Source organism: Hevea brasiliensis, chromosome 17 (assembly GCF_030052815.1).
Source record: "Hevea brasiliensis isolate MT/VB/25A 57/8 chromosome 17, ASM3005281v1, whole genome shotgun sequence".
In the NCBI taxonomy this organism is placed as follows: domain Eukaryota; kingdom Viridiplantae; phylum Streptophyta; class Magnoliopsida; order Malpighiales; family Euphorbiaceae; genus Hevea; species Hevea brasiliensis.
Window position 1 is genome coordinate 11,749,423 of NC_079509.1, and position 25,503 is coordinate 11,774,925.

The 25,503-nt window shown below is 31.5% G+C and overlaps 2 protein-coding genes across 3 annotated transcripts; both read left to right on the plus strand.

Annotated features, from left to right (window-relative positions):
• Positions 1-4,387: 4,387 nt before the first annotated feature.
• LOC110659300 (agamous-like MADS-box protein MADS2) lies at positions 4,388-9,345 on the plus strand. Of its 2 annotated transcripts, none has more exons than XM_021817184.2 (8): positions 4,388-4,732; positions 6,460-6,538; positions 6,738-6,799; positions 6,953-7,052; positions 8,061-8,102; positions 8,199-8,240; positions 8,756-8,916; positions 9,024-9,345. In XM_021817184.2, exons 1-8 carry the CDS (start codon positions 4,548-4,550, stop codon positions 9,103-9,105), a joined length of 753 nt encoding a protein of 250 aa, XP_021672876.2. In that variant the 5' UTR covers positions 4,388-4,547; the 3' UTR covers positions 9,106-9,345. The 2 variants fall into 2 exon arrangements, with proteins under 2 accessions (XP_021672876.2, XP_021672877.2); XM_021817185.2 differs by having other exon boundaries at positions 4,392-4,732; positions 8,780-8,916.
• Positions 9,346-17,497: 8,152 nt separating this feature from the next.
• On the plus strand, positions 17,498-25,477 carry LOC110659332 (truncated transcription factor CAULIFLOWER A). Its single transcript, XM_021817209.2, has 8 exons — positions 17,498-18,090; positions 23,867-23,945; positions 24,245-24,309; positions 24,415-24,514; positions 24,609-24,650; positions 24,751-24,792; positions 24,872-24,972; positions 25,131-25,477. The coding sequence occupies exons 1-8, from the start codon at positions 17,906-17,908 to the stop codon at positions 25,219-25,221; spliced, it is 705 nt and encodes a 234-aa protein (XP_021672901.2). The 5' UTR covers positions 17,498-17,905; the 3' UTR covers positions 25,222-25,477.
• The last annotated feature ends 26 nt before the right edge of the window (positions 25,478-25,503 follow it).

Sequence of the window (25,503 nt, forward strand, 5' to 3'; positions counted from 1 at the left end):
ATTCAATTTTACTAAGTCAGGAATATTTTACAGATTTAACTAGCTAACTTAATCAAAGTACAAACTACCAAACTTGAGTTAGGGAATACCTTTGCAAATTCTGCTACTTGAAACGTGTCCGAAATTTGAAAATGCTAGAAATGATTGTAAACATGACCTCTTTCTGGGATAGCCCGTCGAGCACCCGAGACCGACCCAAAAACTTGGTCCCAAATGCTAGTGAGCTATCGGTGATTCAATTACATCTAAACGAAGCCTAAAAATTGTTAATAATTATCATAAAATCATATTTAATTTACTAGCATCAAAAAACTCAAAAATCTTATCAAGCGATCTGAACTGTCCGATTATCTCCTTTTTCATAAGGTGTCCGATTGGAGCAGGGTCAGCCTCATCTCAAAGGTTTCGTCATCCTGAGTTCAACGGTGGTCTCGGATCATTGATCCGACGGTCAGATTGGCCGAAATTTAACTGAAAAGCTCTAAATCATCCCATTTTCGCTCTCCTTGGTTCTCTCTCTTCCGGCCACCATTGGAGGTGTGGCTAGTCTCAAAAGAAACCTCTTATCAAGGGGAGTCCAACACAACTTGAATCACTAGAATCAGCTGAAATGGCTGCCTAAAAATTCTGCTTCGCAAGTCTCCCTTGCTCGCGTCCCTTAGCCGAATTTGGTGTCTTCATCACCTATCTATAGCTACTGGAAGGGTTGTCGAAGTCGCTGGTGTTGGTAAAGTGTCTCACCAACCAGGTGTTCAAGTTGCCGGAGCCTGAACAGAGAGAAACAGGAAGAGAGAGTTATGGGGAGAGAGAAGGCTGTGAGGGAGAGGGGTGCTGCACTGCGTTTTGAGATTTTGAGTTTTTATTTTAACTTTTAATTTCATATTAAGCCTTAAACTTTTATAAGCTTTTCAATTAGGTCCAAAATTCTTCAAAGGGGTCCAAATATACTTTAATTATTTTAAATCAAATTTTTTATATAAAATGCAACAACAACAACAACAACAACAACAACAACAACAACAACAACAACAACAACAACAACAATAATAATAATAATAATAATAATAATAAATCTCATTTAACAATGCTATTACTTTAATACTTGAAGTATTATTAAACTTTAAAATACTTCCATAAAATATGTTTGAATGAAATAACAATTAAAATATCAAATTTTGTAATTATAAATAAATTTTAAAATTTTTTAGGGCATTACAATATATGGAGAAAAGTTAATATATATGTGTGTAAATTGACCTTAAACTATTTTAACTATAAGCTAAAGTCTGTTAAGTTGTAATTAACTTAAGTCCTAATTAAAAATAATATTATAAAGTAATATATAATCATAAAGATAAAGTTGGTTTCCTTCTAGGCAAAAGAAAAAGTACACGCTTTTATTTACTTATTTATTTTAACATCAGATGATGCAGATGAGAATTGAAACTTTTGTTCTTTTTCTATAGGGTTTAATCATGTAACTTATAACGAACTTTTAGTCAAATTAGGGTTTCTTCACTTGTTTCCTCGGGAGACAATGCCTTGCCTCGTACACACGTGTCAATCAAATAACAATGCATCATCAATTTCCCCATAGGTTTTTTTAAGCTTTATCCCATCTTGTCACGTTTCCTTCCAGACGTTATTGCAGGTAAGAAACTCGTCCATAGTTTTTTATTTTCCTTCTCATTCACTTTCGATTTGACACAAATTCTCTCTCCATCTCCTGCAGTTTCACCAGAATTTGTCCATCCATCCACTTGTCTGCTGACACGTCATAGCCTGTACTGTTTCAAACTGAACTTTGGGTTTAATTGCCATCCTTAGCGGTGATCTTAGTAAAGCGATAAAAATGCCTATTTTGCTCACGAGTTTTTCACTGCTAAAGATTATGTTTGTTTAAATAATAATAATAATAATAATAATGTGTGAGGATAAATATATGGTTAGTTTATTAAAGTTGATAATTAAATTTTAATGAACGAATGAAATTTGATGAGAGAGATAAATTGAGGAGAGTAATTGAAGGGGCCTTCAAATAAAAATGGAAAAAGAAAATGATATGATCCATAAAAAAAAGAGAAACAAGAAGCAATACTAAGAAGGATAGAAACATACCCACAAGAAGGAAACGGAAGGATACGAAGAAGAGATGACTAATGAGTTACCAATGTTGGATAATACAGTGTTTCGTCCAATTTTCACTCCACACATGTCCTTCCGGATCGCTTTTAAGGTTAACGCCGACATCCATTAGACATATGGAGGTAACATAGACATTTCATAGAAAAAAAATATATAAAAAACTATGTATTTTTTTTAAATTAAATCATATATTATTTTTTAAATCAAAGATAATCGAATTTCATTTATTAAAAAAAAAAAACTTAAAGTCCAGTACAGATGGCGTCTCACCTAATAAAATAGAAAATAAACTGGCCTTAAACCTAGGTAATATTTAAATTCTCAACTAGTACACTCACTCTAGGACCCATGGATCCAAATAGAGAAAACCCTAGCAGAGGCGAGTTAGGGATTCTAACTTGCAGGCTAGTTGAAGAAGCAACTGTTGTAACATCGCCAAATTCTAAGGCACACCCAAAATCATTGTTGCGCCAGACATCCACCACCAGTAGGGAGAAGAAACAAACTAAAGAACATAGGCCCTTTCATGGCACATCATCTAAGGAAGGAGGACCATAAAATAGCAAACCCATACAGCGACAACGAAGTCGCAAGTTTCAAATAGATTTAGCACACAACTATGGCTCCAGGAATCGCATGACCCAAAGGAGCAGAAAAAGAGAAGGAAGAGAGAGAGAACCCTTATGGCATTTCATTATTTTTTAGTTGGAGAGAAGGCATTAGTATAGGACTGATCACCAAGCACTTGAGTTCTCGGGTTATCTCTTCCTTTGAACCACCTAAGAAAGTTAGGCTTCCTTGCGATTCAAATGGCTTACACATTACTTAAAAAAAAACCGTGACTCATCTTCGGCCATGCAGAACGAAGATCGAGCTGACTATGATCGAGCCTGAATATTCCCTCAAAATGCACTGTCGAGTACTCAACCAAAATAGACCAAAAATATATACAATCCAACCTAGCTGGAGGGAGGGAAACCCGCAAGCCGAGTAGGGACAGAGGAGCCTTCTTCTACTTGAAGGGGTAAATAAAGTCGATAAGGCGGCAATAACAAAAGCCTAGAGTTCTAGATTAAAGGGATCGAGAAGGAGAGAGTTTCTTTCTCTAAAAATAGAGAGAGTTTTTCAGAATGTGAAGTTAGAGATGATCAAATCATATATTATTTACTCACACCAATAAATTAATTTAGCAATATTCCAATAAATACCTGACAATACTCCTAAAATTTAAAAACTCAAACTCCTATTCTAACTTAAGATTTAATGCTATAAACATACTTTTTCTTTTAATTATGGATTTTTTTATTCAAATCATAATTTAATTAAAATTATGTGTTGTTTAGCGAGTCTGAAGAGGCTCCCAACATTCAATTTATATATTCAGCTATTAAATGCTGGCTATAGGAATTAAATCATATAATTAATTAAGGTGCTTCATAAATTTAATTATTAATATGTAATTAAGGTATGTTTCTTCCGTCTATCAGCAGCTAGGAGCATGCAGCATTTTGTGGGTGGGTTATATTGTTTCTGTGTTGTAGCCTGTGTGTTTTGAACCTCTTTATTGGCCTGTTTTTTGGTTGAGTTGTACCTTTGTATTTCTCTCTTCTTTTATTTAAAATTTTGCTTTGCTTGAAAAAAATTGTAATTTTTATTGAATGTAGATTTGGCTGGTGGTTTGATTCAAACTGGTTTTGAGTTAAAATTATTGTATCTGATTTAAGGGTTAGAGTTAGTTAGAATCAGACCAAAGGTTCAACTCATGCTTTAATTTTAATTTGGTTTCAATCATTCTAATTTTGATTAAATTAAATGGTTGAAGTTTTTAAAATTTTTCCTTTTTTAAATGAAAAAAAAAAACTGATTTTGATCCCAGTTGGATCAAGTAATTCTGATTTGATTCAAAGTCAAATTTAATCAATATAAACTTGACTGATTTTAATTATTAGTGAAATTGAATTCTGATTTCAAATCAGACTGACCAATGTAATCAAATATGCAGTTAATTTTGGTTAAATTAAAATTAAAAATTATATATTATTTGCAGAACACATAGAAAGAGAGAGATTAACAAAAATGTCAGTGTGGTAGCAGAGACTGTGTGGATCTAACAGTGAAAAACTTGGTTATGTTACAGCGTAACTGAGCAAAAGGACCTAAAAAGGGCAGATAGAGAGTTATAGAAACAGTACTATATACATAAAAATAAAATTATATATTCCAAAAAATTTAATACATCCCATTGCCAGGTTTCCCATTTATCTCTTTTATATCTTTGAGGAGTACCCTTAAAAATCCAGGCCCTTGAAAAGTTTTCTATCTCTTAACCCAGACTAGAAAAAGCAGCTCAGGTGAGAGAAACTGTTTGCGCTTCTTCAGTTGTTTTAGGAGAAAGAGAGAATATGGGGAGAGGGAAAGTGGAGTTGAAGAGAATAGAGAACAAAATTAATAGGCAGGTCACATTTGCTAAGAGGAGAAACGGATTGCTCAAAAAAGCTTATGAACTCTCAGTTCTCTGTGATGCTGAGGTTGCTCTCATTATCTTCTCCAATCGTGGCAAGCTCTATGAGTTCTGTAGCACCTCTAGGTATACCTGCACCATCTCTCTCTCTCTCTCTCTCTCTCTCTCTCTCTCCGTATACACACATATATTTAATACACAGATATAGTATGCATACATATAGTATGCTTCATGGGGTTTTATTTGTGTGCAAGATCTGTGCTTCTTAAGATCCCAGTTCTTGTTTTGACCTACTTCTAGGGTTTCAGATGTTTTCATTTTCAAGAACATGTCCTTTTCATCATCTTCAATCGACTTGTTCTGGTTCTGATTTGTTCAATTGTGTCTGGTTTTGATGATTTAGGCTAGCATTTGAAAGAAAAAGTGGTGGTTTGTGTTTGTGATCTTTATTCTCTCTCTCTCTCTCTCTCTTTTTTTTTTTTTATCACATTTAATTACTTTCCAAATTTGGGAACAAAGTACAAGATTTAGTTATAATCTAATTGCTGTGTTTTCAGTGATCATCTTTTAACCTGCGGATTACATCTTTCTGCGCTTTTGTTGTTTATCGATGTTTGATTTCGATTCGGCATTTTCTCTTCTTATGGGTTAGAATTGAATTTAGATTGATTAATGGAATATCACTTGATTTGTGTTGTAAATCCTACCTTGTGAACCAGTAAGATCCTAGCTAATTAATTACTATTATCCTAGATTAAAAAAAAGCCAAAGCACTGGATCATCGCTGTTTAGATTTAGTGCAGGCGATGTGATGTTTTGCAGTGTGGAAGTCTGCTGGACTTTGTTCCGCAGCAATAAAAAGTGTTTCAGAGATATATATATAGAGAGAGAGAGGTTTTATTTGTTCTAAAGCTGTAAATATATGAAAAAGAAGCTGCTTAATCATAATTATCTCTGGTTAAGGACAAATTTAATTTTCTTTTCTGCAAAATCTTTAATTCCGATGATAATTTATTTTTAATCAACATGTTTATAGAGGTAGCGTTAATGTAGTGTGAAATCCCTTGATTATGCATGCCATACTGGAAATATTAAATCTGCAAATATATGAGCAGTCAAAACCTTCAAAATTGGTTCAGAATAACTTGGAAGACATTTTCTTGAAGAAGAAGAAGAATATATAATATATTTTGTTTCTTGATTCTTTCTTTCTTCTTCTATAGCAGCATATTCTTACATTTGAGAGGTGCAGGTCTTCGACCTGCCAGCTAAAGCTATATGTATATATATATATCTGACAGAAACCCTAATATAATACAACAAAAACTGAAATAGCATACCAAGGCAAGACCTTTTTTTTTCACAGTTTAGGCTAGCTACCTACACCTTCTTCTTTTATTAATATTTGTGGCCTTATTATAAATCTTTGTATCCCAGATAAATTTTATTAAATTATTTTTTTTGTTATGAAATTATTATTATAAGGAGAAGGTTTTTATATATATATACACGACTCCGACTGAAAAGTTCGATATATATATATATATATATATATATATATATATATACATATATGAAATTATAAATTGGAGATATATTAGGGTTTAAAGCCCCAAGTTCATAGCGAAATACATTCATTAGGAAACATGAAAATATTACACTTGAGAAATTCTCCAAACTTAAGCCTAGAAATTGAATTGAGGTCGTTTGTTTTTATCAATGTGCATAATCAAACACTTTATTCACCTTTTGGTTTGGAATATAATATTCAAAACGTTTGGTTTAATAAATTATAAATATTAATTCAGTTAATTTGGCTTAATAATTTTTCTCATGATAATTCTCTCTCTCAGCATGATGAGAACTCTTGAAAGGTACCAGAAGTGCAGTTATGGTGCATTGGAAGCCAGCCAACCAGGCCACGAGACACAGGTACGTATACATCTTGACGGTTCTTTTATTGTGATATTTCATTGAATCAAGTAGCATGAATCATAACCATGGAAGAAATTAAGAAAAATCTGAATAGTAATGAATCATAACCATAGAAGAAATTAAAGAAAAATCTGAATAATAATTAGGAAAATTGTAATGCTTAGAATGTTTGATTGAGCTTGATGCCATTGTGTAGAGCAACTACCAGGAGTATCTGAAGCTGCAAGCTAGAGTTGAGGTCTTACAGCGATCTCAGAGGTGATTATTTACTACTTGTCCCAAACTAATAGTTTCCTCTTAGCTAAATTAGATTAATATATAGTTAATTGATGACCATGAACGTGTATGTATATATATATATATATATATATATATATATATATATATATATATATATATGTATGTATACAGGCACCTTCTTGGGGAAGATTTGGGCCCGCTAAATACTAAGGAGCTTGAGCAGCTTGAGCATCAGCTGGAAACATCCCTCAATCAAATCAGGTCAAAAAAGGTAATTATTATATAATTTTCCTAAAAAACATACTTCAAATGTCATGCATGTTGTTGATAACCAACTTGTTTGATAGATTTCATCGCTGTTTGTAGAGATGGCAATGGGATGGATCAGGGCCGGATTATTCCTCCCTTTTTCTCTCCATAGCCAATCAAAGTTGGGCATAGGAATTTTTTAGCCGGAAATGAGTGGATTTCTTCATGGAATTTTTTTTTAATTTTAATTTATTATTATATAATATAAATTTATTTTTTAAAAAATAAATTATAAGTTAGAAAAATCTTAATAATATATTTTTATTTAAATTAAAATATTTAATTATTTAAATTGATACAGCATACACACAAATTTAAAGTACAAACAATTACACAATTATATAATATAAATAAGAGAAAAAAATAAATATAATGAAAAAAATAATATATAATTATTCAAAACTCTTAAATCTTAATTTCAGAATTTCTCAAATATCTCATCTACTGCAAAGGACGAAAAATACAATATTTACCACTTCAATCCTCACTGTCGGATTGAGTCACAATTTCAATACATAAATAAATTTTTAAAATTGAAGTCATATCAAACAACAGAAATACATGAAAATAAATTAATTTATTTAATAATAATAATAATAATAATATATAATTATTGGGATGAATTTGATGGTTTGAACCGGAGAAATCTTCTTCCTGCCTCGTGTAGTATCGAGGACAATATAAAAGCGGACAAAAAATTAGTTGAATACAGAACGAATCGCATCAGGGTCAGATAGAATTGCCATAACTAGCTATTTGGCCAAGTTAAGCTAATTAATTAAGTGTGGAAGCCTTGTTAAACTTTACCCCTTTTTTTTCTTTTTTTTTTCTGTGACCAATGATAAGACCATTTTGGCCATTCGTTTCATCAAGAGCTGTGGTTTCATCCAGCTTTTTTATAATTTATTGCTATCTTAATCTGGCTATATAAAGTTATTTTTATTATTATTTTTTTTTCCTTGCTTTTCAGACTCAGTTCATGCTTGATCAACTTGCTGATCTTCAAAACAGGGTACACATAACCTCCATTTATATGTTATTAAGTATGATCTAAGAGCTTTAAAATTATAATAATTTCTTGATATGCTGTGGCATTCTTCTTATGCAGGAACATCTGCTACTTGAAACCAACAAAGCGTTGAAAAGGAAGGTATGTAGGTGGCTAGCTAACCGTATAAGTATTAGAGTTACATCTAAGTGTTTGTTTGGCATTACGTTTAGATGGCTGAAACTATTTTTCTGAATAAAAGTATCATTTTAGATGCTATTGAAAAAAACAGTTTGAGAAAAACCATTTTTTTATTTTAGTGTTCTTATGACTAAAACTTATCAAATTTAATTTTACATTATTTTTTAATACTCTCTAACTAGCATATTTAAAAAAGTGATTTTCTTAACAATAATTTCAACAGTAATATCAAACAGACTCTAAAATTGAGATAATAATAATAATAATAATAATAATAATAATAATAATAATAATAATAAAATTCTCCATCCATATGGGCTTAATTTCCTCTACAAATTAACAATCAATTGCTTAGCAAGAAGTTGTCCTTTTTTTTGGTTATTGATAAATTTCCAGCTCCACAGCTAAGTTTTGGGCATTTATGGAAAATTTAAGTATAGAGGTTGTTGAACAACTTTCCATTTCTGCTGACTTAGTTACTCCTGCACACTAATTATCAGCTGGAAGAAGGTAGTGGGCAAGTTCCACTTCTACTGGCATGGGAAGATGGAGGACAAACCATTCCATATAGCCGCCTACCAGCTCATTCAGAAGGGTTCTTCCATCCCCTCGGAGGAAATTCCACCCTGCAAATTGGGTACTTAATTAATTTTAACTACCCTTTAAATTCTACTCTTGTACTTCAGCATTTGCCAATGACCCAACATTAATCAATACTAATATTGCATTTTTCATTGGTTACAGATACAATCCTGTGGGTGCAGATGAGATTAATGTTGCCCACACTCAACATGTCAATGGATTCATTCCTGGGTGGATGCTTTGACTTGGGTCATTAATTCATAATATAATATCAAAATATTAATTTCCATGATTGTGTTTGGCTTTTTTTTTCCCTTCTAATAATATTATACTTTATATCTGATAGTGATGCAGTATTATGTAACCTGTAATTATCATTATTGAAGACAATAATTAGGTAAATGGTAATTGTAATGTTTCAAAACATCAAAGACAGATGCTATATTTATATATATGATGCATTATGGCTTGTATTTTCATAACACCTACTTTCTCGACTCAACTAAACTAAGTTTTTATCCCAAAAATTTGGAGTCGGTTATATGGATTCTCTTTTTTCACTCTAAATGATTTTGGATTAAACCCTCAGAAATGTGTAATACTTCTAGGTCATGTTGTACTGTTCTCCTCCAAATCAGTTTAGGTCTACCCCTTCTTTTTTTCTATCCTCTAACCTAATGTGCTCTACTTGTCTAACTGGAGCCTCCGTATGTCTATGCTTTACATGACCAAACCACCTCAATCTCCTTTCTCTCAACTTATCCTCAATTAGCATTACTCCTATCTTTTTTCTAATACTCTCATTACGGACTTTATCTAGTCTAGTATGGCCACTTGTTTATCTTAACATTCTCATCTCCGCAACTCTTATCTTGGACACATACGACTCCTTCAGTGTCCAACACTCACTACCATATAATATAGTTGGTCATATGGCTATACGGTAAATTTTCCTTTCAACTTATTGAAAATCTTGCGATCACATAAAACTCCCGTGGCATGTCTCCACTTCAACCATCCGGCTTAAATCCTATGACTAACATCCTCCTCATATCTCCCATCTATTTGAAGGACTGAGCCGAGATATTTAAAGTGATTACTTTGGGACAGTACCACTTCATCCAAACTAACTCCTTTCCTATCACCAGTTCAGCCTTCACTGAACTTGCAATGCATGTATTCTGTTTTCGTTCTACTTAATTTAAAGCCCTTTGACTCTAGGGTACTTCTCCAAAGCCCTAACTTTCTATTTACTCCTCGCGTCTCATCTGTCAGAACTATATCATCTGCAAACATCATACACCAAGGGATACTCTCTTGTATATGTTTTGTCAATTCATCTAAAACTAATGTAAAAAGGTAAGGACTTACAGCTAAATCTTGGTATAATCCAACTGAGATAGGAAAATCTCTCGTGTCTCCTCCCACTGTGCGCACAATAGTAGTTGTTCCTTCATACATATCTTTCAATATTTATATGTACCTAATAGATACCCTCTTTTGTTCCAACACTCTCCATAAGACATCTCTTGGAACACTATCATAAGCCTTATCCAAATCAATAAAAATCATATGTAGATCTTTCTTCACATCTCTATATTTCTCCATTAAACTTCTAATGAGAAAGATCGCTTTTATAGTTGAACGACCGGGCATGAAGCCAAATTGGTTGGGAGAGATAGAAGTATCATGACGTAATCGGTGTTCCACAACTCTCTCCCATAACTTCATAGTATGCCTCATGAGTTTAATTTTCTTATATTTTGAGCAACTCTATATATCTTTCTTATTTTTAAAAATACGTAATAAAATACTCATCCTCCATTCATCAGGCATTTTCTTTGAGTTTAGAATTTTATTAAACAATTTAGTTAATCATGCCACTCCCGTATCTCCCAAACACTTTCACACTTTAATTGGTATTCCATCAGGTCCATAGGCTTTACCCACTTTTATTCTCTTAAGTACTTCCATTACTTCTAAAGATCTAATCCTTCTAGTATAATTCACATTCTTTTCTATTGCTCTGTAGTCTATATTCACGCTATTATCATTTTGACTATTATTAAAGATATCATCAAAATAATTTCTCCATCTTTTTTTAATATTCTCATCTTTCAGTAACACTTTTCCTTTTTTATCCTTAATGCACCTAACTTGATTGAGATATTGACATTTATTTTCTCTCCTCCTTGCTAATCTATAAATATCTTTCTCCCTTTCTTTAGTTTCAAGTTTCTCATATAACTTGTCAAAGGCATGCGCTCTTGCTTGACTAACTGCCTTTTTTGACTCTTTCTTTGCTATCTTGTACTGTTCATATGCCTCATTATTATCACACTTAGGTAATTTCTTATACCATTCATTCTTTCTCTTCACTGCCTTTTGTACTTCCTCATTCCACTACCATCTCTCTTTTGAGGGTGGTCCATGTTCTCTAGACTCTCCAAGTACTTTTTTAGCTATTTCTCTAATATTTGATGTTATCTTTATCCACATATTATTGGCCTCCATATCCAGCTTCCATACTTCGGACTCGAGAAATTTATTTTTGAACTTCACTTGCTTTACTCTTTTGAACTCCCACCACTTTGTTTGAGCTACACTATTTCTTCTGACTTTACTTAAATTGTTCTTAAACTTAACATTCAAGACCACTAATCGATGTTGACTTGTTAAAGCCTCTCATAGAATGACCTTACAATCCTTGCATAGAGCTCTATTTGTCTTCTTGGTTAAGAGAAAGTCAATTTGGCCTCTATGTTGCCCACTTTTCAAAGTCACTAAATGTGACTATCTTTTTATAAAGTAGGTATTTGCTAGTATTAGGTCGTATGCCATAGCAAAATCCGGGTTACTTTTTCCCTCCTCATTTCAGCTGCTAAAACCAAAACCTCTATGAACATTCTCATAACCTTGCCTATCACTTCCTACATGTCCATTCAAATCTCCATCAATGAATACATTCTCTTCATTCGGTATGCTTTGCATTAGATCATCCATATCTTCCCAAAACCTTTATCTAATCTCACTATCTAGTCCTATTTATGGGGCATAAGCACTAACTACATTTATTGTTTCTCCTTCTAGCACTAGTTTTACTAGTATAATTCTATCTTGTACTCTTTTCGCAGCTATTACAACATCTTTCAATGTTCTGTTTATGATTATGCCCATTTTGTTCTTGTTTCTCTCATTTCTGATAAATCACAGTTTGTATCCCAAATTATCCACTTCCTTGCTTTTCTCTCCTACCCATTTAGTCTCTTGAATGCAAGCAATATTCACCATTTTCCTTTCCAAAGTATTCACAAGCTCCATTAATTTTCCTGTAAGTGATCTAACATTCCAAGTACCAATTCTTATTCTCCTCCTATCCTATCCTATCCTTCCTATTTGACCTCCTTATATGATATTTTCTATCATTCTCTATGCTTATATTGTGTTCTGTTTTACTATCTGTTCTATGGATTAACTTCTTTACCTACACCGTCCATGATGTGGGAACCCTTGCTCATTTAACACCACACTCGGGCACTGGCATGGTGCGTCGCTTTCGGTGAACGCCCTACACCCTTGCAAAGGATACATGACTTCATCCAAAAGTTGCCTAAAAGACATAACTATTAACAAATGTGGCCTTATCTTCTATGCAATATACCAAGAGTTGTAATATAACCAAGAGTTGCAACACAAAACTATATAAGATCAATCGGTTTATTCTCTCGATACATTTTTCTTTTTAGTAAATTACAAGAAAGAAACGTGTAGGATATGCACCATTTTCCAAAGAGAAAATAATGGCTATAGGAGGGAAGACTGCAAGTATTTTGATTTCTTGGTTCTTAACTTGTTAGAGACTCTTCTATTCAATATTCAATTAGAGCATTTAAACTGTGAACTAATCTATATAGTTAATATTAATTATATAATTATATAGTAGACTAGTGAAATAAATATGATGTAGATTTTAAGGTCTTATGAATTTGAATCCATATATTGGATCTTTATTTTTTCTTCACATCCTAAAAGGGTTTTTTTTTTTTTGGGGGGGGGAGCGGGGGGAGATTATTTGTGGCAACTCGAACTTGGCACTTACTAAGTGAGTAACATATTGTTATCTACTGAATCAAGTCAAATTGGACAAATTTTTTTTTTAATTATATATGTATGTTTACAAACGAACAGGTAAATCAGCCATCTGACCTAGGCCTAGTAGGACTAAATATAAGTCGCCCTCAATTTAAATCTCAAGGTGAATATTACTATTGGAATGTCTTTTTTGTCGGCACAGAAAAAAAAAAAAAAAATATATATATATATAATCATGGCTACCATTGGGCTAATAAAGAGGATGAACCATTGGGCTCACGATGACTTGTATATGGACTTCTACCATCAGCCAGAACAGATTTTAACTATGAAGTAGGGGTGAGCATTCGGTTCGAACCGAACTGAACCGAACTGAACTGAATTAAATTATCAAAACAGAATTTTAAATTTTAGAAATTGAACCGATTTAAAATGGGTGAAAAATCGAATCAAGTCAAACCACTTTATTTTGGTTTGGTTCGATTTAAATTGATCGATTTTAATTTTTGATTGATTTTTTAATTTAGACTTGATTTTCAAGTTATTTGGTCTAATTTTGACTTTGGTTTGAACCTAATAACCATTAATAAATGAAATTAAACAATTAAATATAATTCATAAATTTCCCATAAAAATAAATAAATTCAAAAATTGATTCAGTTCGATTTGAATATATAAATTACTATTTGCTTCAGTTTAACCGATTTTTTTCTCTTCAAAACCGAACCGAACCGAAATAACCGAAATTTTTATAATGTAAAATCGAACCGAATCGATTGAATTTTAAAATCAAACAAATTAAACCTAATTGACTCGATTCGATTCGATTTTTCATTTGAACCGAATTCTGCTCAGTCGTACTGTGAAGCACTAGCCCTTTTTGACTTAATATAGCAAAGAATTTCCTCACCAGTCGCCAACTCACTATGGAGGCCCTTTGTTGGGGTGCCCAAAATTTGATTTCAATTAAAATTTTTTTAGTTTATTTTATTTTAAAATTTAATTCAATTTTTTAATAATTCGATTTCATTCAATTTTCACTTTAAAAATTTTTAGTCTCTTCATTTTGGTTAATTTTTTTTAAAATAATAGAATAGAATTGAATAATTTATTTATTTTTTAATTAACTGTTATTAAATTTTAAATTAAAATTAAAAATAAAAAATATAACTAAAATAAGATGAATTCTTTCCAAATTAAATTAAAAAAAAACCAATAAATCAAATTGAATGAATTTGATTCGATTTAATCTGTTCAAAATTTTAATTTATTCAATTTATTTTAATTTAATTTTTTTAATTCAATTATGTTGGATTTAATTTACTAAAAATTTTATTATGGAGTAAACGTTGCGTGTTGGAAAGCTCCTTTTAAAAAATTTTATTAATTTTTTTATTGATAAAAAAAATTCTTTACTTATAATTTTTTTATTACTTAAAATAGTTTAAAGTGCATAGATCTAAAATAAGCCTATAATGAGATATTTATTTACCACCTTAATTAATAATTACTCCATCAACTTTTTTTTCCCCCTTTAAGAAAGTTTGTTTACTTGTCCACATGCAAATTCATAATCCAATTTCAAACCATTCCACATACAAAGAATCTTATCTAAAAAGTCAAAAATGTTAACCCTAAGTTGATCAATTAAGTAATCATCTCTTTCTTCTAATCTCACCTAATTCATCAATCGATATTCTGACCCCATCTCCTAAACAACTTCCTTTCCTTAATCAATGGGCTTCTGTCAAATCCTTTCCTTAATTTATCCTGCTCCTTATTACAAGGGCTACGCTAACAAAGGATTCATCATTTGCCTTTGTCTGCCCTAGATTATCTAGAACAAAAATGCTTTGTTTAGAGAGTTTAAAAATGAATACCCCATTTAATGATATTAATTAAACACTAATTAAAAAGGTAATCCGTCGATATAATTGTGGGAGTGAAAAGAAAAAGTGAAGCATCATTATACAGTGAAATAGAAGAAAGACAAAGAGCAAGAGCGAATTGAATCGTGGATGCATTACAAGTAGTTATCACCAAACGGAGAAGAACCTTAGAATTGAATCACATAAAGGGAAAGAAAATATGACTCAACAATTAAGACAAGCTTTTGTTTTCAAGAATTCCAGAATCGGGCAACCAAACGGAGAAGAACCTTAGAATTGAATCACATAAAGGGAAATAAAATATGCCTCAACAATTAAGACAAGCTTTCGTTTTCAAGAATTCTAGAATCGGACAATCAAATGGGTCTAGGGTTTCATGAAAAGACAATGTACCTAACCTATTTATTTGCTATTTGGGTTTGGGCCAAGCAGCCCACGTGAAATTAACGCTTCCATCATATTGATGCCTTCACCGATGCAAAATATACACAAAACTGTGTTTCGCTCTTCTTATTATGTTTTTTTTCTTTGTCTTTCCTTCTACTATTTGGTCTTTTTCCTTGTTAAGTGTTTCCCATTTTAGAAATTCTGCATTTGCCTTCCATTTCTTCTCCTTTTTTCCTTTATTTTGTTTCTTTTTTTCACTACCCATTCCATTATCACAACCAACGTATATCTTTTCCAGTATAATCCAAAGACCTGAGTGGAACAACTCCTCCGAGTATTAAACATTGGTTTTCTGACTCTTGCTAAAAGGATAACTTGGGGGCAACTTCTGCAAAAATATGCAGCTTTGCCTCCGACACAATTATGGCAACTTGACTCTAGTCTCGTCACGGTTCAAATTGAGTTCTGAATTAATTCCATTAAATTTAAAATTAAATTGAGTTCTGAAATAATCCCGATTAGATTCTTTTGAAGTATAAAGAATTTCAACCATTGAATTATAAGTTTTTTTTTTAAATATATATTTAAGCCTATGAAATTATTAATTTTAATATATGACATTCTCTCCATCTTTTCTCTATAAAAGCTTTCTCTACTCTCTGTATTCTCTTTCGGTTCCTGCCATAATTGACTTACCTCCCCTGTTTTATTCCTTTCTTTTACTTTCTTTCCCCACTCATATTATATGGGTTTGGTCTAGTTTTGTCCCACTAATCTCAGTTTCAAATCTGGATCTATTTTGTCTTTGTTTTCTATCAATGCCCTTAGATCAACTGATGATCCATGAATTTGGTCTCAATTGCTCTGCAAAGTTCAAAGCTTTCTTGGTGCAGATCTAAGGCATATTTGTACAAGATGAATTTGGTGTGGATTTAAACATTTGTTCAAAGTTCAATTGATTTATTTTTAATTAACTCTCAGCATTTAGAATAAAAGAATTATATATATATATATATTTTTTTTTAATTTAGAAAATTTTTTTCAATTTACAAAAAAATAAAAATAAAAATAATAGTACAAAAATTCAATTGAATTCTTTTTTTTAGAAATGATATATTCCCAAAGAATATGATAAAAATATGTTTACAAAATAGAAGAAACGAATCCTTATAACTCAACATCCTGTATGCAATTAAGTGAAAAGTTTGAGTTAATATTGATATATGAACATGTGAAAATCAAAATTAAGGGCAAATAAGCATGTTAATTCAAAAAGGACAAATTTTAAAATACATCAAGAGTATATATATGTGTTTTCTTACTCTCAAATTTTAACCTTATTTTTTTTTAAGCTTTAATTTACCTGGTTTTAGACCTTCTTATTTAGCACTCTAGTTTCAAATTCATGCAATGAATACTTGTACTGTGTCTAAAAATTCAATTATATTTATATTGAATCATTTTCTTTCAATTAATTAAGTTTATATTCCATACTTTTCTGACTAATATATTCAAAATTAATTTTATTTTTATTATATCTTGTGCTTTGGAATCTCTTGATCATGCGGTGGACCGATGTTGGTTGGACTTTCTGATCAAGACTTTGCGCAAAATCGCATGGTGTATATCGAGTTATCAAGATTTTTTTTGTTATATAATTTGTGACTTGTATAAAAATATATTTTAAAAATGAAAAAAAAAAATGCAAGTGGCTGAGAGGGTGTCCACATTAGATAGATGATGTGGCGCAAGGTCTACCATTTCCATGTTCATTTTTAATGAGTATCGTGTCCATAAGGACAACGCTCATTAATTTCTATTCCTGCTAATTGATGTCTAAGCATTGGGGACTAGTTATGCTCTATTCTTAATATATAATAAATTTTACATTAACAATTAATTTTTAACATTTAAATATAATTTATATATTTTTTTATGATAAAAATTATTATTATTTTTTTAACTTCAAAAGTTAAAAATAGAGAATGAAATTAAAATTAAAATTAAATTAAAATTATACTAAAAAATTTAATTTAATTCAGTTTGATTGCTGTATAGAAGGGAAAGCGGTACCACACAGAATTTGGCAATCCCAAATGGGCAAGATGGCGCCGTCAGGCACTGACTAGCGTCCACAGTCCTCCACACTAATCCAGGGCAGTGCAGTGTTATTTTATTTCCATTTTCCGGGGAAAAAAAAAGTATTAATTGATAATAATTTAATATTGAAAGGCGAACGGATAAGGTGTCTGTCCCTACCCTCAAAATGCGTACGGCCGATTGTAAGATATGGGGGTAAAAAGCAGTCCTCTCCAGCCAATCATAGATCGACAACGTATTCGATGAAACCACCTGGTTTTCCAATCCAACTTATTTTGAACGTCATCCCTCTCTCCTCCCCTCCCCTCCTCCCTTCTATTGTAGTTTTCAAAGCTTCAATTTATGTCTTTCTCTTTCTCACTCTCTCTTCTTTTTTCTCTGTTCTTACATATACATTGATTGATTTCTGCTCCCCACTGTACAGAGAGCGACGGAACCGATCCTGTAACGTATAAGACCCGTCTTTCTTCCGTATTTTTTTTTGGCTCTGGGTGGTTGGGTCCTGCTGCGGTCAACTCTGGGTGGATCCATATTGTATATCGTCAAGAAGAAGAAGAAGAACAGAAGGGTAGAGATATGGGTAGGGGTAGGGTTCAGCTCAAGAGAATTGAGAACAAGATCAATAGGCAAGTGACTTTTTCCAAGAGAAGGTCTGGCTTGTTGAAGAAAGCCCATGAGATCTCTGTGCTTTGTGATGCTGAGGTTGCTTTGATCGTCTTCTCCACCAAAGGGAAGCTTTTTGAATACTCTACTGATTCCAGGTACGATCTTTCTTTTCTTTTATTTGCTTGTTTTCGTTTATTTGGCTCTGCGTACGTATCAATTATCTTTCTCGCATCTGTTTGGGATTTGATTTTGAATTTGGAAGCTGATTCTTGTTTTCTATAGTGTTCTCTTTTTACTCTTTCTTGTTGTCTCTTTGGTTGGTTGTAGTGTGCAAGTAAGCTTAAAAAATGAAGAATTTTAATGTTTTCTTCTTGTTTCCATTTCTTGAATGGTTAAGAGGATGAATTGTCCTGGAAAAAAAATATGTGACAAATGGTAAACGCAAGCTCTCTATTTGGAAGCTTTAAAGAAAATTTCATGCAGGAGATGGAAAACCAGAACCCTCAGAGAGAGGAATAGCGAATTAGTGAGTACAGTGTGGAGGATTAGAATATTAGGAAAGAAATAGATTTTTACTTGGATGCAAAGCAGGCATACCCCTGTGTGGCCTTTTCTTCCCCTACGTACAGAAGAAACGACCACAGATGGGGTCTCAGGTCAGATGAGTCCTCTAGGAAAACAAAAACTGGTTATAATAATACCCATTAGGACATTTTGATAAATATATATCTTCTGGCCAAAGTAATGCCTGCTAGCTGCCTCGAAGACTGAGGAAGACACTGCAGCTAACCAGCCAATGATGTTACTACCTTTTGGATAGTTAAAATATTTTTCACGTTTGTCTTTGTCTGACTAAGAGCAGTTGTATAGTAATATACTAATACTAATGTTAGTGGACGTGTAAATATCCAAATTTCAATTGGTTCTTTTGTATGCCCAATTAGATAATTCAGTTTTGTTGCCTGCCTTTTATGTGATTTTTATGGTACCTTTCTACATGAGCAGCCGAATTTGCAAGCTGCAAAATGTATTAGTCATTATTTCCTTTAACTCAGGATTGTTAAATTCAAGTCATTTCCATCAGACTCACCGATTTACCTATGACGGTACAAAAATAAATATTGTCACACACTGTTGCATATATCTTTTCAAAGTCAAATAGTCATTTTGTCCCCTTTTTTCCAAATGATGGATTTTTATTTTTCTTTGTTTGAATCATTTGTTATTTAAAAATCCTTGTAGGGCTATAGTCTGAGTTCACCTTAGAACTTCACTTATAATAACGGCTTCCAAACAGTAATTTGAAGGATATGTAATTAATAGCTGTTAGCATCTAAATCTTACCTGCCAGTAGGTTGGCCTGAATATAAATGATTCATTCATTTTTACGTGCATACGTCTATTTTATGGCTAACAAACTTAATGATGCTTAAACTTCAATTTGTTTCTTATTTAATATTCAACCCATGATTTTAGTTAAATCTCTATTGCTTTCAACATAGTCGACTGGTTTGGACATGAATTTTTTTCTAAAGCATTGTGATCGAATGTTTCTGTTGCTCTCAGACGGGTAGAAGCAAACCTCTCCCTTTTTAATATATTACCAGTTTAGATTTGAGATTAAATAGTGATGGAGATAGCATTTAAATCTAAGAGAGTTAGGGATTGATGTAATATTTAAATTTAGATGTCTTGCATAAATGTTTCGAGTTTAAATTTATGAGAATCAATGATGAACATAACACTTACATTTTGGTGTTTTTAATATATTTCACTTATAATTTGAGTCTTTTTTTAATTTTATTTTTTTATTATTGTTAAAAGAAAATTTTAAAAATATAGACTATTAATGTTTTAATTTAGGAGGATCAATAAAAAAAAACCTTAAATTTTTTAAAATATTAACTCATTAAATATATTATTTAATTAAATTAATAATAAAAAAATTAGTAATCTAAACTTTTACTAGAAAAAAATTTTAAAAGTTAAATGTAAGTCTTTATTAAAGCCTGATTATATTTAACATACTTTCAATTAAAAATTAAAATTTTAAGTAACCGTGACTTACATCCCTCCTTGATTTGATATAATTGTTTGATAAGAAGGGCATCAAGGTATCTATAGGATTATTATTCTTGTCGGTAGCAAAAAATGGCCCATCTGGTCATGCTTAATTAAAGTGTTAAGGCTTCCTAAATCCCATTTGCCATATATCCCATTCAAAATTTCTACCCCATAACATAATTGTTCCTAAATCTCATATTTCATTGTCCCTTAACCAACAACCCACACACAACACCCCACGCCCCGCCCCCCCACCACCACAAAACAAGCAAAAGTTCTTCTTTAGCCAATAGTTTTTTTTTTTTTAATAGTTTACCACGACTATAGCAACAAAATTGCTCCAAAACAACCAAATGTCGTATATACACGGTTTCAATTTAAAAATAAAGATTCAAGTTTGAGGGTTTTTTTTTTTTTTGATAAATAAATTAAGTAATGTATCTTCTCTTCATCATGCACACATTGGTCTGTTACGTTGCTGTTAATACTCATTTCTCTTTGGCTGGACAACACCTTTGCTGCCCCCAATCAAATGTGTTTCTTTCTTATGGGGACGAGGCCTATAATCTATAACCTCCTTTTAGTAACTTGCGCATTTATGTATAGAGGTGACGTGCGCATATTCCCTTGTCTACTGTGATGGGGATGTTTTCTCTCCGTAGTTGACGCTTGTACGATTAAATGCAGTTGAATATAATAGAATATAAATGAATAAATTTTGAATAAATTGTAAATTATTTTTCAAAATATGTAAATAAAAATGAATGAGTTTTATAATTTCATAAGGAATGTTTTAATATTTGAAATTTTCTATCCAAATTTATAGTTAATTTCCTTTTCTTTTTTAATTTAAAACAATTACTTTCAGATGTTTTCTATTGTGTCTTTTACATTTAAATTTTATATTTATGTAATTATCTAATTTTATTTATTTAAATATAAAAATATTCTTATCAATATTTAATTATTTATATTTAAAAATATAAAAATTATTTATTGGATAAAAACTTTTTATATAAGTATTTAATATATATTTTGTTATTCTAAAAAAAATATATATTTTGTTAAATACAAATAATTATTATACTAATTATTATTAATAATTTAATAAATACAAAATGATGAAATTATTTTTTTTTGAAAATGTTTACAATAATTTTAGACAATTTATTTATAATTATTTTTTTAAAATAAATTACATTAAATCACATAAAAGTGTATTATTTAGATATAACAGAATAAAATTTGGGAAAATAGATTTTAAAGTTGGTGAAAGAAAGAAAAAGATTATTAGGACAGAAATTATCAAAAGAATTCAAAATATTAAAAATTATAGGATGAGTTACTATTTATTAACGGGATAAATAAATAAAGAGAGCTTTTTGATAGTTAATAGCATACTATGCTAAAATAAGTTGAATAAATATTATTATATTCCAAACCATAACTTTATTTAAGCTGAAATAAAATTATATGATAACAAATATTGTTGAAATATCATAAAATTTTAATGTTCACTCACTCATATTATACTTTCTATAAATACTGTTGGCGTAATAAAATAAAAATGTTAGCAGCCTAGAAGTAATTTTGGCATTTTGAATATAGTGATGATGTTCTCTGCTCAAGAGTAAGAAAAATGCCAATCATACTCATGCATAGACCTACCTCCATCACAAGTAATTATCTGATATACATTCTTGAAGTTCTGGGTATATCAAATATTGTCCCAAAGATAGTTTAAATATATAATGTGTTGAAAAATAAATCATTGGCCATCATAGTGTTATCTATTTAGTATATTTATAAAAAGTATATTCAAACCATTTAAATTATATCGTCTAAATCTCATTTTATTTATTTGAAGAGTACATAACTGTCATTATCAGTTATTAATTTATCTGATAAAAATAATATATAAAAATATATATTTAATAAAATATTTAGTCTTATATGTTTATCTATTCACTTGTGCTGGAGACGCAACGATGAGTTAAATCTTCTCCTGTAACTCGAAGGGGGAAAAATGGATCTACACAAGAATAAATGTCCAAAAATTCTAAGAAAAATTTGATAGTATTTTAATATATATCTGATAGTTTCTCAAAATATCAATGGCTCTAATGAGCACTCAATAGTAACAACAATCACAAAACAATTATAGTGAATTATTATGATTATAATTCATTAGGGTAAATTTTAACACCCGTTCTTGAACTTATATAGTTGTAACACTATAATATTTAAATTTAAAAATGTAATATAAAATCCCCTCAACTTTTAAATTTTACACAATAAAATTCCTCTAATCTCCAATCACCATTTTTCAATTAAACGTTGTCCTAAACAGTTTCAGCCTAATACTTAGTTATCATTTATGTTTCTCCTCTCAAGTCATATGTAAATTAAATCTTTCTATTCTTTATAGGGAAAATAAATTTTTATGTGTAGTGAGAATAATTTTATACTTTGCATAAAAAAGGAAAGAAAAATACGGACTAAGTGCCACGCTGGATCTATTCACATGAGCATCTAACTGAAAAATCAGTAATTGAAAATCAGAAAGATTTTACAGTACAAAATTTGAAAGTTAAGGGGATTTTATGTTAAATTTTAAAGTTAAAGAACTTTACTGTTACAACCATATAAGTTCAGGGATAGTTGTTAAAATTTATCCTAATTCATTATGATGTTTAGAACATGTAATACCATTTTTAACTCAAAATTTAAGAAGTTGAATTACTATCTCATACGAAAAAAAAATTGCAAGACTAGTGTATAATATGGCTACCTTGTAAGAGAATGAACTATCGTATTAGCTCGGCTACTAATCCATAAACAGCCAATCCATTCCCTTGGCTAATAAGCTTCTTACAATCCATAATGTGAAAAGCATAATTTCTGCAAATCCTTTTGTATTATAAATCAGAAAAAAAGTTTCAATACCAAGCTTTTTTGAACTGTAAATTTGTAATGCATTAGAAGGTATCCTGGGGAAACAAAAATATTTAATTAAGGTGTTGTATAATAAATTAGAGAAAAAGTTTCCTACTGTTAATTAGAAAATGAAATGAAAGTTACGATTGGGATTTGAATGATAGTTGCACCGACTTAAATATAGTTTGTTGAATTATCTTATTATTAGGCTAGAAAAACTAAAGAAAAAAGGAGAGAGATTTTGAAACTTACATGCCAAAGTCTCTCATAAATGAAATATCTGTGTTGATGGGTGCTAAGACCAATAATGTTTTTAAAACTGATAAGAATTTCAGCTGAATTTTCTTTGAGATTAGGAAGAAGTTTTGAAGTAGAAGTTTGTTTTGCTGAGAAAGGCAAGTGGTTTCAATCAAATGATCAAGATAATCAACTTGGTTTTTTTCAATCTAGGAGTGTAGTCAAGATCTTGTTACCCTTTTGAGATTGTTCCTTGATAGTGTTTTTTGGTTTTGCTAGTGGCCTTAGACCATTTTCTCTGTTTTTTGGCAGCTTTTTCATCTCAGGGGAGTTGCGATTGCTTTCTCTTATTTGGCCAGCATGTTATTGAATTTGTAATCTGCTTGTTTTTCTTTTTTGTTGGCTTGTGTTCTCTGTTTTCAGGGAAGTTATTGCTCTTTAGGTGGTTGTGTTGGGGATTGACAACTGGTCTTTGTGCTATCCTCCTTCTCTGTATCTTTTCATTTTTATTAAATTTCTTTTTCTTATATATATATAAAAAAAAAGCTACCAACTTCTCGGGAGACTGCAACTAAAATTTCTTTGGCCGAACTTTAAATTATCGTATGAGAATCAACTTCATTTTATTTCTGACTTTCAAGGTCTTCATTCAAGTAGCTGAGTGCTTGAATTTTACTTTTTTTTTGGTAGCAGCATGGAAAGGATCCTGGAACGTTATGAGAGATATTCATATGCAGAGAGGCAGCTTGTTGCAACTGATACCGAAACAAATGTACGCTCCCATCTACTAGCTACATGAGTTCCCAAGTAAAAGATCAGTCCTGTATATGATGCAGAATCGTGCCTCCAACTGTCTTTGCTCACCAAGCATGCCTTTTATTTCAAATAAAATTGATTATTATACTGGAATCAGAAACAAGGGTAGTGTTGCCATGGTTAGAACACAATTATTTGGTTTCGATCCATATCAGAAAGAATATCATCTCCTCTTTTGTTAATCGACTTTTGCATCTTTTCTTGTATTATTGAAATTATCAAGAAAATATCAGATGATGTGATCTATATTTTCAGGGTAGCTGGACTCTGGAATATGCGAAGTTGAAGGCTAGACTGGAGGTTTTACAAAGAAACCAAAGGCATGGACATAAAATCTGATAAAAGATTAATTGCTGCAAGTTTCTTGTGCAGGAACAACTGGAAAAACAAGATAGAATATTTCACTTTCAACTTTACGTTTGCAGGCATTTCATGGGGAGAGATCTCGATACCTTGAGCCTCAAAGAGCTTCAGAGTTTGGAGCAACAAATTGATTCTGCTCTTAAACACATAAGGTCAAGAAAGGTAATTAAAAGAGTGCACTTCAGGAAAGTTTTTGTTGATGGAGTTTGCGCCATAGATAGAATGTGCAACTGATTGCATCTTTTTTCATTTACAGAACCAATTGATGTATGAATCCATTGCAGAACTGCAGAAGAAGGTGACCACCAGCTCTCTTTATTTTCACAGAACCTGAAAATCTAAGCTATTATTATTAATGCAGTTCAATTCTATGGACACTCATCTGTTTTCCCTTACAGGATAAGGCATTACAGGAGCAAAACAACCAGCTAGCGAAGAAGGTGATATTTCTACACTTTCTCCAAAATGTGCATATTCCTCCTATCATAGAAGTAATATGATGCTTTGAACCAAAACCAGGTCAAGGAGAAAGAGAAGGAAATGGCTCAGCAGACACAAATGGAGCAACAAAATCATGGTGTAGATTCATCTACTGTTACGGCGCAGTCCTTGAACATTAGGTTTCCTCTCTCTCTCTCCCTCTCTCTCAGCAGATGGATTAATGGGTGCAACCGCATTTGCTCTTACATGCCATGCCTGAACTAAAGGAAATTTGTAAATTACAGAATCATGCATATTTTTATTTGAGTGAGAAGTAATGAATTTTTATGGAATGCAGAGGCAATAGAGGTGAAGATGAAACAACTCCAATCCAACATCGAGGTAATGCAGTTCTGCCTGCTTGGATGCTTCCCCACCTGAACGAGTAATGAAAATTTTGATGGCCTATACGCAGTAAGATGTGGGCAGGTGGGTTCGATTGGTAAGGGACTCCTATTTATAACGTAGGCAAGTTTAAAATATTTTCAGTTTGTTGATAGAGCATTTGCCATATATTAAGTTTCGATTATGTATTTTGAAGCTTCAATCGGATGGCATTTTCCATATATCACTCTGTATATGTATTCCTCTTTTTATATATTGTACTAACATAAATATGTATAACCAATGAGTTTTAGTTGTTTAGGCTCCCTCTTGGAGGCCCCCCACGC